The sequence below is a fragment of the Zea mays genome, chromosome 4 (genome assembly GCF_902167145.1).
Source record: "Zea mays cultivar B73 chromosome 4, Zm-B73-REFERENCE-NAM-5.0, whole genome shotgun sequence".
NCBI lineage: Eukaryota > Viridiplantae > Streptophyta > Magnoliopsida > Poales > Poaceae > Zea > Zea mays.
In genome coordinates, this window is record NC_050099.1 from 190,049,364 (window position 1) to 190,066,228 (window position 16,865).

The 16,865-nt window shown below is 45.2% G+C and overlaps 1 protein-coding gene across 1 annotated transcript; it reads right to left on the reverse strand.

The window, feature by feature from the left end:
* Positions 1–1,739: 1,739 nt before the first annotated feature.
* LOC100192722 (uncharacterized) lies at positions 1,740–5,320 on the reverse strand. The gene is made up of 3 exons (NM_001137923.1): positions 5,157–5,320; positions 4,951–5,055; positions 1,740–2,783 (listed from the first exon to the last, which is right to left on the reverse strand). Exons 1-3 carry the CDS (start codon positions 5,240–5,242, stop codon positions 2,288–2,290), a joined length of 687 nt encoding a protein of 228 aa, NP_001131395.1. The 5' UTR covers positions 5,243–5,320; the 3' UTR covers positions 1,740–2,287.
* Between the last annotated feature and the right edge of the window lie 11,545 nt (positions 5,321–16,865).

The following is a 16,865-nucleotide window of genomic DNA, read 5'->3' on the forward strand; positions in this document are numbered from 1 at the left end:
GCGAGGACGGGACAAAGGGCCTGTTTGTTTCGGCTTCTGGCAGCTTCTGGCCACCAAAAGCTGCTGCGGACTGCCAAACGCTCAGCTTTTCAGGCAGCTTCTATAAAATTCATTGGGACAAAAACCATCCAAAATCAATATAAACACATAATCGGTTGAGTCGTTGTAATAGTAGGAATCCGTCACTTTCTAGATCCTGAGCCCTATGAACAACTTTATCTTCCTCCACACGTAATCGTAATTATACTCATATTCTCCTCACAGCCAGATTCTCCCCACAGCCAGATTTTCAGAAAAGCTGGTCAGAAAAAAGCTGAACCAAACATGCCCAAAGGCAGTAGTGGCCGGACGGAGAGGAACACGGACACGACACGCTCATAGCTGGATTGCAGAAAATATTTTCGGATCCGAGGCTTTGACACGCGCGATGTGTGTCTGCCAGAGAGAGAGGATCGGACGGTCACAAGATGCGACTGAACCAGCACAGACAGACACTATTTTTTTGCTGACGTGGGCAGCTCCATAGCTGGATATTTCCCGTGGCTTTTAAGACTTTAGATGTAAAAAAACCGTGGAATATGATAGATCGAAAAATCTGTCTTTTCTGGGTGATGAAACTACACAAGCACCATTTTCATATTACAATTCAATACAAGTGTTAGCAGATGGAGTGCAAGTAGAGATGGCAATGGGTACCCGCTACCCGAAACCCGGTGGGTTTTTGCTCTATTAGGGTATGGGTTTGGGTCAATTTCTCTACCCATGGGTTTGTTAATGGGTTCAAATGGAAACCCAACGGGTACGTGGGTACGGGTTCGTTCTTCCACTACCCATACCCGCAAACCCATGGGTTTTTAAAACCCGCCTTAAAATCAACATTCCTTATAAATATGTCTCATAATATTATTAATTAAATATGTTCTAATTGAAATAAACTTTATGTAACAAATTTTAGGCTAAAATTAGTTATCACTTGTTCCTTTTATGCTAGCTTATTAATGTATTGATTGTCATTTACATGATGAATTATTTTTTATGTTGATGTTAGTGGGTATGGGAAACCCGTTGGGTACCCGAAACCCGCATGGGTATGGGTTTGGGCAAAATTTCATACCCGTCATGGGTATGAGTTTTTTAGCGGGCGTATTTTTTCTTCGCGGGTATGGGTTTGGGCAAGTAATACGCAACGGGTTTTTACCCATTGTCATCTCTAAGTGCAAGTAGCCTAGTCTCTGCACCTTCTTGCATGTACATGTACACATAATCTGAAATAAACATAAATTTGTAAACAGGTTGTAACATTTGTAACATAATGTTTTTACCTTCAACGTCCCAGTTGTAAAAACAGCTGAATGCCTTGTACTAATATTTGGTTTAATGCAATAGTGAACAATCTTAAAATGTTGTCCACTCTATTTAAAGATATATATTGAGTTGTGCAAATGTTAAATAGTTCTAAATTCGCCCGGGAGAGAGAAGACTTAGCTAAATTCTCATTAAACTGTGGTCTAGCCAACACAACCAAACAACAGATCAACCTAAGCCTGACCTAGAAACCACCTAGAAAGACAGGTAAACCAAACAGAGCCTATGTTAGTGTACACTCTCGAGCCAGTTGAGTGTTTACAGTTACGAAAGTGGCTCTGGTTACCACGTGGAAAACTGAAAATCACCCTGATGAGGACTCAGTTGAGTGTTTACAGTTATGCATCTTAACAATAATCATGACAGTTCTGCTTCTAAAACTGTAGAAGACATGTTAATAAGAAACTGTTACTGTTTAGTGTACATAATCTATAACCTTCAGCATTTCCGTAGCAGCAGACTGAACCATGGCCAATATCCCGCTGTCAGAAATGAGACATCCTAGTCTCATCTCTAAACAAACAGCAAACAACACATAACAAACAAATGGATATATCTCAACTGTCAAGCAGTCATTCTGTACGTCGTATCATATCATGTACGCTACTGCTAGATAAAGAAACCCCAACAGTCCAATACCATTCTTCACATCATCCAAGCACCAAAACGTGGCTTGAACCCAAATGCAAAGATGTACAGTACAGTAAGCAGCAGGCAGTCTCTGTATGTAATGCAATGCAGGTCAGTCAGTATACTGATTGGGCCCCGCCCGGCCTGTGTAGTTCAGGCCAGGAGGCCAGGACGACGGCAGCAACATTTTCGCCTTCGCCTCCAGCTCCAGATACAAACTCCACTTGCCACTCCAAACAAGCAGACACCAAGCTGCAGTGCCCGAGCCCCAGCTTGCCTTCCCGGAAGCTCATCACAAGAAATGGAAGTACTCGATGCACCTGGACTGGCCGATCGGTAGCAGCGTCCTGGACGGAGCGTTGCCGGTGGTGCTGCCGTACGAACCGCTCGGCTTCTGCGTGGACTCCGCGACCTCCATCTTAGCAGGGCCGTTGCTTGTGGGAGATGGCACACCGCCTGTCCACCACTGGGGCTGTTGGTTGTAGGCGCTCCTGTCGGGCTGTCGGTTGGCGCCGTAGGAGTGCATAACCGGCGGCGCGACCGTAGTCGTCGTCAGGAACGAGGTCTGCTCGGAGGGGGCGTGCGGGCTGAAGCAGATCGACACCGCCTTCTTTGAAGACGACTGGGACGCGACGTCTCTGGCGCTGCCGAGGGCGCTTGAGCTGCTGCAGGTGTGCTGGTTGAAGTAAGTGACGGAGAACAGTGGCGGGTCGCTGCTGTCCTTCTGCTGCACTTGCTTCGTCGCGGGGCACTTCATGTCGTTCTTGTATGTGCATCTGTAGTAGAACCTGGAGATAAGATGGCATGTACCAAAACAAGGGTAAGAGAAAATGCAGTGTAAATGCTTTAACCGACAAGTACAAAATGACCGCATGTAAATACTTTTACTGTTTTGAGAACAGCACTTGCATATCTTCCACTAATAATGTAGTAACAAACAATACTTGCATATCTTCCACTAATAATATAACAACAAGAGGGGACACCACAAAAGTGACAGGAATGGACTTTCAGTTGAGCTGCTTAGCGTCGAAATTGAAACTTCTCAGTATCTTTTTTCACTAATTCTCTATTATAGTTAGACCACCGAAAGTTAGTGAGTAAAGCACACGGTCCCATTAACTTTCCTCCTTGAAGGTTGAGATTGAATATCACCTCGTAAAGATTTCTTTAGACTTTTCAGTGTACCAACTTGTCTTATTCTTCTTAACAATTCTGGAAGGACTTTGCACTAACATCCATATGTCAAAGGTCCACTTCCCTTTAACTCAGGTAAGTGGGTAAGTATTTTGGAAAATAGAGATGCATCATGTCCTCCTCCCTCACCCCTGCGTCAACATTCAGATTTCAGTCTACCTAAATTAGGTGGGACGCCATCTACAAATGCTTTCGAGATCTCTCCATCTACTGCATCCACCGCCTTTTAGAAAATAAACATAAAGACCTACATCAATTAATTAACATGCTCTTTATGGGTTAACCACATATACGGGGTCTGCACCGCATTCCAATCGCTCTCTAAAAAAAGCAGAAAAGAGCTGTCGGCATGGATAGTGATGGCTGAAGACTTGAGCTGCCAGGGAACTTTTAGCATGCTAGTGAAGTATTAGATTTCAGACGAGTTGCAGATGACAGGCACTAAAGGTGGCCAACTTGCGAACTGTATATTCATTCACATACAGCAAGTGTTAATTAAGAGGAAGCCTGAAGCAACGCTTTACAAGTTTCTTTATGTGCCTAGTTGGGCTGTCAGTTAGGAAAGAGATCTCCACTTTGAATGTTCTTTTCCTGTTTATCACGACCAAAAAACAGTTTTCTAACTGGCAGGCATTTGTTTTTCATTTCAGTCATTCAAGGGTGCAGCGACACCTGTCCACGGACAACTCCACCGGAGAGAGTGAGTAGTAGACGATCACACAGTTTGATACATCTGTCTCCCCTGATGTTCGAAACGTTAGGCGCGCTAAGCGGCAATGTGATTTGGGATGAAAAAGATAAAGTATTTGGCCCACAAACTGAACATACAAAAAATATATATTGACCTGGAGCAAGAGAAGACTTGCTTCTTTCTGCAGACACCGTGTAGTGGCAGCATTAGACTTATTTTAGGGGGTGTTTGGTTTCTAGGGACTAATGTTTAGTCCCTAGATTTTATTCTATTTTAGTTCCAAAATTGCCAAATATAGAAACTAAAACTTTATTTTAGTTTCTATATTTAGCAATTTATACACTAAAAAGGAATAAAATGAAGGGACTAAACATTAGTCCCTAGAAACCAAACACCCCCTTAGATATGTGAGAATTGGAGCTCAGTAGATGGACATGTCTGCAAGTGCTACACACTGTCAGTTTCAGATCTGTTCTCCACTCCATTCACTCAGACCGCTGAACCACCTATGGTATTCTGAACTCCAAAGCGAGCAGGGCGCCAGGGCCTTGGTGAATTGCAATTTTGATGAGCTACAAGTTTAGCACAAGAGGACTAGAGGAGATGGAGGAGAGACGCACGATATGATCTTCTGACATGTGCCATCAGGAGGTCATACTGAAAAAAAAGGTCAAGATGTGTGCCTGCCGTGCCCAGTGACCACAAAACTAGTGCACCAGCAAACACGCAGCATTTAAGATGCACTAAACTAGATCACTAGAGATAGGCACAGTTCATCTTTATTTATAGGGTACCACTCGAAGCCATGATATAGTATACAAAGAAAGATACTAAAATGAGGGATTAGTCCAGTCAAAACAAGACAAAAACTTGTTCCTAAATTCTAAAAACAAGTTGAGGTAACCATCCCCTAGTTGAACCAGCAACAGGTCCCACAAACACACTCCAGATCTGGTGAACTAAACTGACCATCCGCGCGACACATAGCTGAAACAAAAGACTCTTGTTTTGGCCTTTTGGGGGGAACAAACCGTAGGCAAGAGGAGCTGTGCTATGAAAGAACGAACCTTGGGAAGTGGGAGTTGGAGAGCTTCTTCTCGCCGTACTTCCTCCACTGGTGCCCGTCGTCGTACGGAGCGTACGTGTCCGAGGTCCAGGTGCGCTCCTCTTTCCTGCCGATTTCGAATTTTTGTTTTTGACAGAACAGAGGAAACTCGCGCAAATTTCGCGGCGGGGGGCAAGGAGGAATCGATGGGCCGATGACGCTGCGTACCTGATCCTCTGCTGGGTCCTGGCGGCGGCGGCGGCCCTGCTGGAGCCCAGGTCGCTGGGGTAAGGAGGAACCGAGTCCAGAGCCATGGCGAGGAGGACGGCGGACGGCGAGAGGGAGGGAGGGCCGGAGGAGGCGTTTCTTGCGGCCTGGATGATGGATTGATGGTGTTGGAGACGAGACGACGGTTCTGACCACCTTTATTTATACGCATTAAACAACGACGGTGCAGCAGCATTCTTCAACGTTAACACGCGTCGCCTAACGCCGCTTCCACCCTTCTTGGTCTTCACCAATTTGTTTATTTGTTTTCTTCTCCTCCTGTTTTGTTATTATGCCATCTTTTCAACAATAGACGGCGTAGTTTAAGAATACAATATACATGTTCGACAGAGAAAAGAAGAGGAAGAAGAGGCAAACTTTGGTTCCATAGCAATGATTCTCTCTCTCGCTTTTTTTTTCAAAATGCAAAAGGTAGTGGAAAACAAACCACGGATTAAGAAGGTACTACGCGAGATTTTAGTAGCTGTATTCAGTAACGGAGAGAGAGAGAGCTGACGGAGCGAACGACTGAGCGCCATTAACAATCCAAATCCATGTGCAGTGCAGTGCCGGAGGACAGCTAGCTGTCCACTTCTTTACATTTCTTCTGAAGACTCTCTCAGCTTGGTCTTACATTACTTGTTAAATGCTTAAAAAATTGGAAAGCAGGCACAGCCTCACTGCGAAATCTTGGGTTTGGTGGATGAATCCCCACCGCCACAGGCTAGCATGAATAGATTAAAAACCTTTAAATATATGTACCCTCTCGATCTGGCTCTCACTCTCTACTCTACATACTGCATCACTTTGAACAAACTTTCACCAAGTAGTCTTTTTCAAAGCAAGTCCCAAGAGACAAGCCCAAAAGGAAAATGTGTATATATTTTTCCCATTATCTAAAAAATATATAATCCTGCCGACGGGGCCTGGTTTAGCTGTATCATTAGTTACAATGTTAATGTAATGACCTTATGGGCAGAAGACAAATGCTCTGGCTAGGAACAGTTTCGTTGAAAATGACATGGTTTATATAGATAGTCTTTCCTCTGCTTTTGCATAATGAAGGATAAAATTGAAAGCACTTGACTAGTTGCAAGGAGGTGCTTCCTACACTCTTCTGAAGGCCAAATACATAATTCCCTAAAAAGGCTAAAGCAACAAATACTATATCAGTGGGAGCAGTCAGCAGTGTGTGTTTCACTTCTCTATTTCCCACAAAATCCATTCCACTGTACCTTGTAATCCTTTTTTTATCAATTAACTGTCACTTGTTCATGAGCAAATAATCTCCAGCTGAATTTGACACTGACAACAAAATTAGTGATACTCTAACCAGAAAAAAAAAGACTGCTTCATGCTTAGGTTCCATGGTTTTTGTGGGATTAAAAAGCTAGGTAAACATCTTTCTTGTAAACCAAAACATGGATAGCTAGTAGCATCCCTTCCCTGCTAGCACTCGGAGCTATATACTACAAGTACTCCCACGTCACCAATGAGCAGATAGAGAGATCAATGAAAACAGTTTGTCCTTTGAATAGCATTAATTAGACGGTGCTAATATTTTAGCCACTGAGGTCGTGGCTACCGAAGTAGCCGCATCATCTCACGCATTATTCTGTTGCGGAAGTAGGAGAGCTATAGCTAGTGGACTTTCTGGTGGGCAGATTCAAGCAGCCGAGCTTAGTTTATTTGCTTCAGACACATCCACGCGCACAAAACAAACAGCTCATCACCTAACCGTTCTTAATAAGGGGATGCACCTATATCCAATCTCAATCCATATACATTGCAGTGGATTAAACAGAGCTTATTTTTAATTTTCACCCTGATATATACACTAGCTTGAACACATGTGCATGCATTAAGCTGCTGGAATGGTATCTTACGTGGAATGAAGAAGACGGTTGCTTTATTCAATTACCAAACTGATGCAAAGGAAAAGCTATTTGAAGTGCACTGACACCTAGTCCCAATCAAGATTGAGAAGAGTTGTGAACGCCTCGGTGGACCAATCCGAGTTCCAAATTCACCCACCCTCCCTAAAAAAGGAAAATAAATTTCCCCAAACCAATAATTTACTGTAAGTTCTACTCCTTCTAATATATTGGAGCGGCAAGTCTTTTGCCTCTCCCTTTCAAAAAAAATAAAATAAATGGCTTCATCGCAAGTGATAAATGCTTGGAGGAGGAGAGGAGAGCTAGGAGAGAAAACAGTAGGGGACACTGTTCTCTACTCTACAAAACACACCCTTTCCACATCTAATCTGAATTTGTTTAAATAGTGGCAAATACTAGAAATACATTAATGAGTAAACAGAGCACTCAGTTACACAAGTGGCACAACAGCAACAACAAAAAGACCATTTAGAGCAAGTAACACTTGAACCCATCTTTACTTTCCAATAATAAAAGGCTATAAGCTAGCAAAACGCCCAGGTGAATGAGAGATGAGAAGAGGGCTATAAATTTACAGACGGTTTAGACACAAGAACCAAAGTAAGGTCATGCATTAATAATGAATAGTTAACTACTATAAGAATGAGATAAACAGTAGGCTACATGGATCCAGTGGTAAGCTATATTATTAAACTTGTTCTAAGTCCAGGATCAGCTCCTCCCAATAACAGTGGCTTCTAACTTTATATATTATTTCTTGAGCACGCCCAGGTGATGGGTCATAAACAATAGCACATACGCAGCGGAACCTGTGAGCAGCTAGCCCCTGATTAAACGAATAATCAAGAGAGAGCCCTGCATGCATATGTTGGAGGAAAACAAAGACGACCCCGGCCAGTCGATCCGCTATCTAGAAAGAAGTGCGCGTCGATGCAAGGCGCTTCCATGCATGTGCTGTTGCGCTGGTTCCGTGCAAATTGCTCCTCCAGCTTAGTCGATCTGCGTGGGAATCTCCCTAGCTAATTGCATCGTAAACAGTTTCTTTCTAGTTAATATATATATGGAGCGCGTATGATGATGAGATGAGAGAGCGCGGTGGGATGTTTCCTGGAAGCTATGATCTCTTCAGGGGGGGACCTGTGGTGGCGATGAGATAAGAAAATTAGACAGTGCTGTCTTCTGACTCACTCGGCTCAAGAAAAAGAATTTCAAAATAAGACGAGAAACATCAATTTTATATTCCTTTACAGAATTAAGGTGTATATCTTCAATCTCACTCGGCTCAAGAAAAGAATTGTACGTTCTCCAATAAGAACATAAAACGCGCGCGGCAGCTAGCAGGCACTCAAGTAATAATATTATTTATTTGATATCATGCCACCGCCCCCATGTGTGGGAATCAGGTATATATATATATATAGTTGATCTTGAGAGGAAAGGAAAAACCGAAATGATGTCGAGTTGGTTTTGGATTCCTATATGTTGAGCACCAAATTGAGCGCGGACGGTCCGGCCCTGAGGCCGGACGGTCCGCGGTCCGGACAGTCCGCGCCTGTAGGCCGGACGGTCCGCGCCTGCGCAGAATTGGTTAGGGTTCCGAGTTTTGTGCTATGTTTGTTAGCTATATTCGCGGATTTGGCTCGGAATCCGGTCGTGTAAAGGGTCCAGCCCCCCTCCTCTATAAAAAGAGGTCTACGGCCGATTTGTAATCATCAACAATCGAATCAATACAACTTCTATTCGCATTTATTTCCAGTACAATTAGGAGTAGTTCTAGTCTAGTTCTAGTTTAGCCTCTCGATCCCCAAATTCTCCGCCTCTCCTCGACTCTACGTCGATTAGAGGAGTCTAGGTCGGCCGGCCCGAGCCTAGACACCACCTAGGATCTCTCCTCCCCGACGGGGTCCCTCCCGGGAGCGAGATCCAGGCGCCGCCGGCGACTTCCGCCGCCTCTGCGTACGCGCGGACCGTCCGGCCTCAGGGCGCGGACCGTCCGGCCGTCAGGCAGAGAAGCCCTAGCCGCGCACCAGGCCGCGGACCGTCCGGCCCCAGGCCGCGGACAGTCCGCCCCTGCGCAGAGAGCACCACCGCGCCTCGCACCAGGCCGCGGACCGTCCGGCCCCTGCGCGCGGACCGTCCGCCCCTGTGCAGAGGGCACCGCCACGGTTCTTGTTGAGTGTTTGGCGCTCCGAAAAGGCGTCAACATACTTTTTGGCGACTCCGCTGGGGACAACACATCTAAGCTCATCAAATCGGCCCTCAATGGCCGGTTCAAGGGATAGCTCTGATGTTTCTCCAAGCAACATCATAGAGCCGACTTGGGAAACCTTGCCGGCTGACGAGCAGCTCCAGTTCGAGGAGCACAAGGAGCGGATGATCCAGGAGGCGAAAGCACGATTCTTGGCCAACTTCAAAGTGGACAGGAACAACAAGGTCGTCCGACATCGGGCGACGGATCCGGCTTCGCTCCAACCTACGCCAGATATCCCCAATGTAAGTAATACCGACGATCTGCAATCTCTTAGAAATTATGTAGAAGATCAGCGTGAACAAATGCAGAACATCATAGGGGGTATGCAAAGCGATCTTAAGAGACTAGTACGTGCGTTTGATAAATCTAGTGTCTCAAATTTTCCTTCGCACGAGGTTGAGTTAGGAGGTAACACGCGTAACACATCGGCTACAGGTTGTCACGACCAGTCACAACCCCTTTATGGGATGCCGATGGACACATACCCTGAGCAACCGCAAACCGGCAGCAAATCAGCCGATCTGCACATGCCCGGACCGTCCGCACGTGAGCGCGGACCGTCCGGACCAACAACAGTAGGGCCTGTTCTTAATGAGTTACCTAGATATGCGCCCGAACCACCACACACGACACAGAATTTAAACTACCCAGTCGGACCGTCCGCGTACAACGACGGACGGTCCGCACATAATCACGGACGGTCCGGGCCAATGTCCGGACAGTCCGCACATGACCTTTTTGAGGAGGATTGTTACCTGAATCCTCACCCGTCCCAGCAGCGCTTCCCATCGCACTATACAATGCATCAACCCATTAATTCGAGATCTAGAGCCCAGGAAAACTTTCCGGCCCCACCTAGAAGGCCGGAAAGGAACGATCAAACATATGAATCATATAGGGCAAATGGCAATGCACCACGTAGTTCAAACCAATGGGGGGAAAGACAACATGCTAATATCCAGCCAACCCCACCTATGTTTGACCAGAGAGCCGGTGGTCTCGCACCGGCTGCCATTGATATAGTTAGGGAAGAAATAGCCGGGGCGTTCCGAGATAAGCTCGGAGTAAGCATGGTCCCTGGGGGGCAATCATATCGGAAACCTTATGACAGCCGATTTGATCACCATCCATACCCACAGGGAACCAGGATACCCGAATTCGCAAAATTTTCGGGTGATCAAGGAAAAAACACGCGCGAACATATAGGCCAGTTCTTAGCACAATTGGGAGAATTGGCCGACACAGAGGCATTTCGCGTGCGCTTATTTTCATTATCTCTAACAGGAACTGCGTTTGCATGGTATGCCACTTTACCTCCTAATTCCATTTCATCGTGGGGGGATCTAGAACAAAAGTTTCATGATCATTTTTTCTCTGGTGACTATGAGTTAGATTTGGTAGATTTAGTGTCATTACGACAGACAAAGGACGAATCGGTTAATGATTACATCCGGAGATTCCGCGATACAAGAAACTGATGCTTTCAAATTCATTTAGCAGAAAAACAGCTAGTAGGATTAGCCTTTAATGGTCTGCGATATTATTTAAAAGAAAGATTAGAAGGCATCCAATTTTTTACACTAGCACAATTACACCAGAGAGCTTTGGCTTGCGAAAGCCGAAGCAAAGAAACTGCTAAAACAATTCGTCACAACGTGCATGTAGTAGAATGCGACCAAAGTAGCTCAGAAGACGAATCAGCAGAAGTCTATGCTGCTGAAATGGTTTGGCCAAAACAGGCCAAATCTTCGGCTTGTGCCTCCTTACAGCCGGTTCAAAAGAAACGGCAAGAGGAGGTTAAGTTTACATTTAATGTTGGTAAGTGTGATAGAATATTTGATGAATTACTCAAAAATGGCAACATTAAAATAAATCACACTGTTCCGTCCGCCGACGAGCTAAAACGTCGTGCATATTGCAAGTGGCATAACTCATTTTCTCATGCCACTAATGATTGTAATGTATTCCGTCGACAGATTCAATCGGCCATTAACGAAGGACGATTGAAATTTCAGGAAATGCAGGTGGACACGGAGCCCTTTCCAATGAACATGATCGACTTTGAGGGCAAGAAAGTCCTGACTCGGCCGAACACAGCCGATGAAGGCAAAGGCAAAAAGATAGTCATCGGCAATGCAAGAGAGGCCGGTGGGAATCATAAAACTTCTTGCAGGAAAGTGGTGGCCGAGAAGACTCCTGATGGAGGGGAGACCTTGAAGGTGACCATCACAGCCTCTGACACTGGGGGGCAAACACAGACAGAGACACAGGCGCAAGAACCCATTCTGCGCATCGCGGACTGTCCGCCATCCAGACGCGGACGGTCCGACGCCTCCCCGGACGGTCCGGCGGACTCCAGCGGACGGTCCGACCATGCTCAAGACTCGCAGCGGCCACGTACCTTCAAGCCACGACGACCAGAAATAGGTACGTGGAAAACAAATACATTTAAAGCAGCTGGTCGGCTGATCAAGCCTGGCCCGACTTTCGATCAGTTGTTATCTAAATATGTGAAAAAGAAGGCCGGCCCCAGTGACCGGCCACTGAAGCGACCCCACTCACCCATTCATGAGCGACGTCAGGTTAGACCGATTGGACCACCTCACCAATCGGAAGAAATGAAAGGTCCTATTATACAAGTGAGACCTAACGTACCTGCATGGACACCTCCACCTCCATATCCACCACCTTATCCATCCATGCCATATCCATACACATACTTACCTCCACCATATGTTCCAAATCAAATGTGGGGTATGCCACCATATCCATTTGGGATGCCACAGTACCCCGCCTGGGGGGCACCCCAAACATCCGTTTTTGATAGGTTGGCGCCGCCAGTGCGAGACCGATTGAGCGCTGCTGAATCTGGTCACCAGGCACAGGCCCAACAAGATTGCCGGACTACTCGGCCTCCTAAGCCGACCAATCCGGCAGGGGGGCATATGCCTGTAGCAACTCAAAGAACAACGAAAAAAGACATCATCAAAATAGGCACTGCAGATGTTGTCATACAGGGAGACAATAAAGGGCCGATGATTTTCGGCGAATCGGCCAACACAACCGAAAAGGATACGGCTACCATCAAAACAGCCGATCCAAAATACTCCATGCCTCGATGGTGCCCAGCGGGATTGACACGATCCCAAAAGAGAAAATTGCAGCGCTTAAGAGCAAAGGAGAGCCAGGAGAAGGAGGCGGAGAAGACATTTAATGACACACATCCACTATACCCACCACCGCAAAAGAAATGGAGACCGAAGGCCGTTGAGAACAAAGAAACGGCCACAGAAATAGAAAGTCAACCTGCATCAGGCGCGGACCGTCCGGCCTCCGCGCACGGACCGTCCGCCGTTCACCAGGAAGCTTCTGGACAACCTGCACCAGGCGCGGACCGTCCGGCCCCCGCACGCGGACCGTCCGCCGTTCAACAGGAGACCTCCAACGACACGACAACATCAATGGAGGAGGACGATCTGCTGGGAGAAGACCTGGTCGACTACGAGGCTTCTCCAGAACGCCCAGGTATGGATGTAAATATTATTACATTTTCCGCTGATTGTACTATTATCGGCGACAATGAACCTGTTGTTGCCCAGTTTGATTTTGGTCCTAAAGAAGCCGCCTTTACTAAACCAAAGGAATCGGTAAATCATTTAAAGCCGCTCTTCGTGCGCGGTCACATTGATGGGATACCGATTGCTAAGATGTTGGTAGATGGAGGGGCGGCTGTGAATCTAATGCCTTATTCATTATACAGAAAATTAGGTAAACAAGATGACGAACTTGTCAAGACCAACATGACCCTCAGCGGTGTTGGAACTGATAGTTCGATCAAAGCCAGGGGAGTCACGTCCGTTGAATTAACCATCGGGACTAAGACCCTTGCTGCTGCATTCTTCGTCGCCGATGTAGAAGGAAATTACAGTTTAATTCTAGGCAGGGATTGGATTCACGCCAATCAATGTATACCTTCTACATTACATCAGATGCTAATACAATGGGTAGGCGATGACATAGAACAAGTACATGCTGATGTATCGGCCTGCATCGCTGTGGCCGATGCCCCTGTACTCTGGACTTATGAGACTGCTACATGTCTCACAGGAGTAGACTTTTCTGATTATCAATTCATAAGTATAGATAAGAAAGGTTTCATTCCTGTAATGCTAGAGCCGATGGAGAATCGGCTAAATCCTAAATAAAGTTAAATGATGAATACACACAAAGTTCATGAGTCTTTGGTCACGAACAGTTCGGCCGCCAAGGCCGGATGGTCTGGTTTTTCACAAAAGAGTTCGGACTTTAAAACCGAACATATACCACAGCGAAAAGACAGTATTATGGATGATCCGGTCCCCGAGACCGGAAAGTCCGCCATCACACAAAGATCATCTGATTCCTCTGTGGGAGACATGATAGAGGAATTCAGAGATCTTGATAAACTAGGACAGGGGTTTACATCGGCCGATCCTTTGGAGGAGATTGACATAGGAGATGGTAAAACTCCAAGGCCGACTTTTGTAAACAAGACCCTGGAGACCGATTCTAGAAATGAGATGATCGGTCTATTGAAGGAATATTCAGATTGCTTTGCTTGGAATTATACTGAGATGCCTGGATTAAGCCGAGAGATCGTAGAGCATCGGCTGCCTATTAAATCTGGTTTCAGACCTTTCAAGCAAAGAGCTAGAACATTTCGTCCGGATCTTCTCCCACGCATCAAGGACGAAATCCACCGGCTGCTAGAAGCTGATTTTATCAGACCTTGCAGATACGCAGAGTGGGTCTCCAATATTGTGCCGGTGGAGAAGAAGGAGACAGGTAAACTTAGAGTATGCATTGATTTTCGCAATTTAAATAGAGCAACTCCTAAAGACGAATATCCCATGCCCATAGCCGACACATTAATCAATAATGCATCAGGAAATAGAATTATTAGCTTCCTTGATGGTAATGCCGGATATAATCAGATTTTCATGGCCGAAGAAGATGCGTCTAAAACGGCCTTTATATGTCCAGGCTTCATTGGTTTATTTGAGTGGGTTGTCATGACATTTGGTCTGAAAAATGCTGGTGCTACTTATCAGAGGGCTATGAATTTGATCTTCCATGAATTGTTAGGAAACACTTTGGAAGTTTACATTGATGATATTGTAGTCAAATCGGCTGAGTTTAGTTCTCATATAGCTGATTTGCGCAAGGCCTTTGATAAAATGCGTCAGTATGGTTTGAAAATGAACCCACGTAAATGTGCTTTTGGGGTGTCGGCTGGTAAGTTTTTAGGATTTGTCATACATGAACATGGTATAGAGATAGACCCTGACCGAATCAAGTCTATTCGGAATGTAGGGCCTCCGACCTGTAAGGTCGAGGTACAAAGGTTCCTCGGTAAGGTGAATTATTTACGAAGGTTTATTTCTAACCTAGCCGGGAAGATTGATGCGTTTACCCCTATTCTTCGGCTTAAGAATGATGCCGAATTCGCTTGGGGGACAGAACAGCAAGAAGCATTTGATCTCATCAAAAAATACTTATCTTCGGCTCCCGTATTAAAAGCACCACGAGCAGGAGTGCCATTTCGATTATACATTGCAGCTGAGGATAAGGTCATTGGGGCTGTTCTGATACAAGAAACTGAGGGGAAGGAGCATGTGGTGACATATCTAAGCCGAAGGTTGGTGGATGCTGAAACAAGGTACACTTTTATTGAAAAGTTATGCTTATGCTTGTTTTATGCCTGCACCAAATGTAGATGTTATTTACTGTCTAGTCATTGCACTGTTTCTGGTCAAGCCGATGTGATCAAATACATGTTGCACAACCCAATTATGAGTGGTAGAATTGGTAAGTGGGCTTATGCACTAATAGAGTATGACTTGGCCTACGAACCACTGAAATCTATGAAAGGCCAAGTCGTAGCGGATTTTATTGTAGAGCATCGGGTTAATGATGTTTATGAGCTAGACATGTCATACCTCACTATTACTCCTTGGACTTTATATTTTGATGGATCGGTTTGCAATGAAGGGCAAGAGATTGGCATTGTGCTTGTGTCACCAAGTAATGTCTCCTTTGACTTCTCTAGCCGATTGGAAACTTATTGCACTAATAATCAAGCTGAATATGAGGCCCTCCTATTCGGTTTAGAACTTTTAGATGGTATGGGAGTAAAACATGTGATGGTATTTGGTGATTCTCAGCTGGTTGTCCAACAAGTGTTAGAAGAATATCAATGTCTTGATGGTACTCTAAATAGTTATCTTGAGAAATGTTGGAGCATAATCCATTCTTTTGACGAATTCAGTATTCGACATATCTCTAGAATTGAGAATCATAGGGCTAACGATTTGGCACAAGATGCATCAGGTTATCGGATAAAGAGAGGGAAGTTTCACAAAACTGAAAATCTGATAACCAGTGCAAAGCCAAATTCCCAGGTCGCGGACCGTCCGCGTTATGACGCCGGACCGTCCGGGGTGACCAGAAATGTTCTTCTAATCAATTCGGCTGACAATGAAGCCGATGAAAGTGATTGGAGGACACCTATACTTAATTATTTACGAAATCCCAATATCAGGACAGATAAGAACATTCGGCGAACAGCTTTCAAGTATGTCTTGATGAGTGATGAACTTTACCGCCGGACAGTCAATGACATCCTACTTAAATGCTTGGGCCCAGATGATGCTATATTAGCCATGGCCGAAGTACATGAAGGAGTTTGTGGTACTCATCAATCAGCCCCAAAGATGAAGTGGTTATTGCGAAGGTCTGGTTTTTATTGGCCTAGTATGATAGCTGATTGTTTCAAGTACTACAAGGGTTGCCAAGTATGTCAAAAATTCGGTGACCTACAGTTGGTCCCTGCAGCCGAATTACATCCTATCATCAAACCTTGGCCGTTCAGAGGATGGGGATTAGACTTTATTGGAGAAATTCATCCTTCATCATCAAAGGGGCATCGGTTCGTGTTAGTTGCCACTGACTACTTTACCAAATGGACTGAAGCCGTTGCTCTGAAGAACATGACACACAAGGAGGTAATTGAGTTCATAACTGAGCATATTATTCATAGATTCGGCATTCCCCAGACCTTGACTACAGATCAAGGGACTTCTTTTATGTCAAAGGAGGTACGTGAATTTGCTGAATTATACAGAATTAAGCTGCTTAATTCATCTCCATATTATGCTCAGGCCAATGGTCAGGCCGAGTCTAGCAATAGGACATTGATTAATTTGATAAAAAAGAAGATATCTGATAATCCTAAACATTGGCATAAGATTTTGTCTGAAGCTTTATGGGCTCATAGGATATCTAAACATAGGGCTACTAAAGTATCTCCTTTTGAGCTTGTCTATGGGCAGGAAGCAGTGTTGCCTGTGGAAATAAGTTTGAATGCTGTCAGGTTTGCCAGACAAAATGATCTAACTGCTACTGATTATTATAATTCAATGATGGATAATATTGATGAGGTGACCGACAAGAGGATGATAGCCTTGGGAGCAATAGAAAAGGACA

Bases quoted from the DNA above. Each gene is read 5' to 3' on its own strand.
- LOC100192722 (NM_001137923.1), bottom strand. From the start codon at position 5,242: ATGGCTCTGGACTCGGTTCCTCCTTACCCCAGCGACCTGGGCTCCAGC. The intron at 5,056-5,156 runs GTACGCAGCGTC...CGAAATCGGCAG, and splicing joins AGGACCCAGCAGAGGATCAG to GAAAGAGGAGCGCACCTGGA. The intron at 2,784-4,950 runs GTTCGTTCTTTC...TCTTATCTCCAG, and splicing joins TCCAACTCCCACTTCCCAAG to GTTCTACTACAGATGCACAT.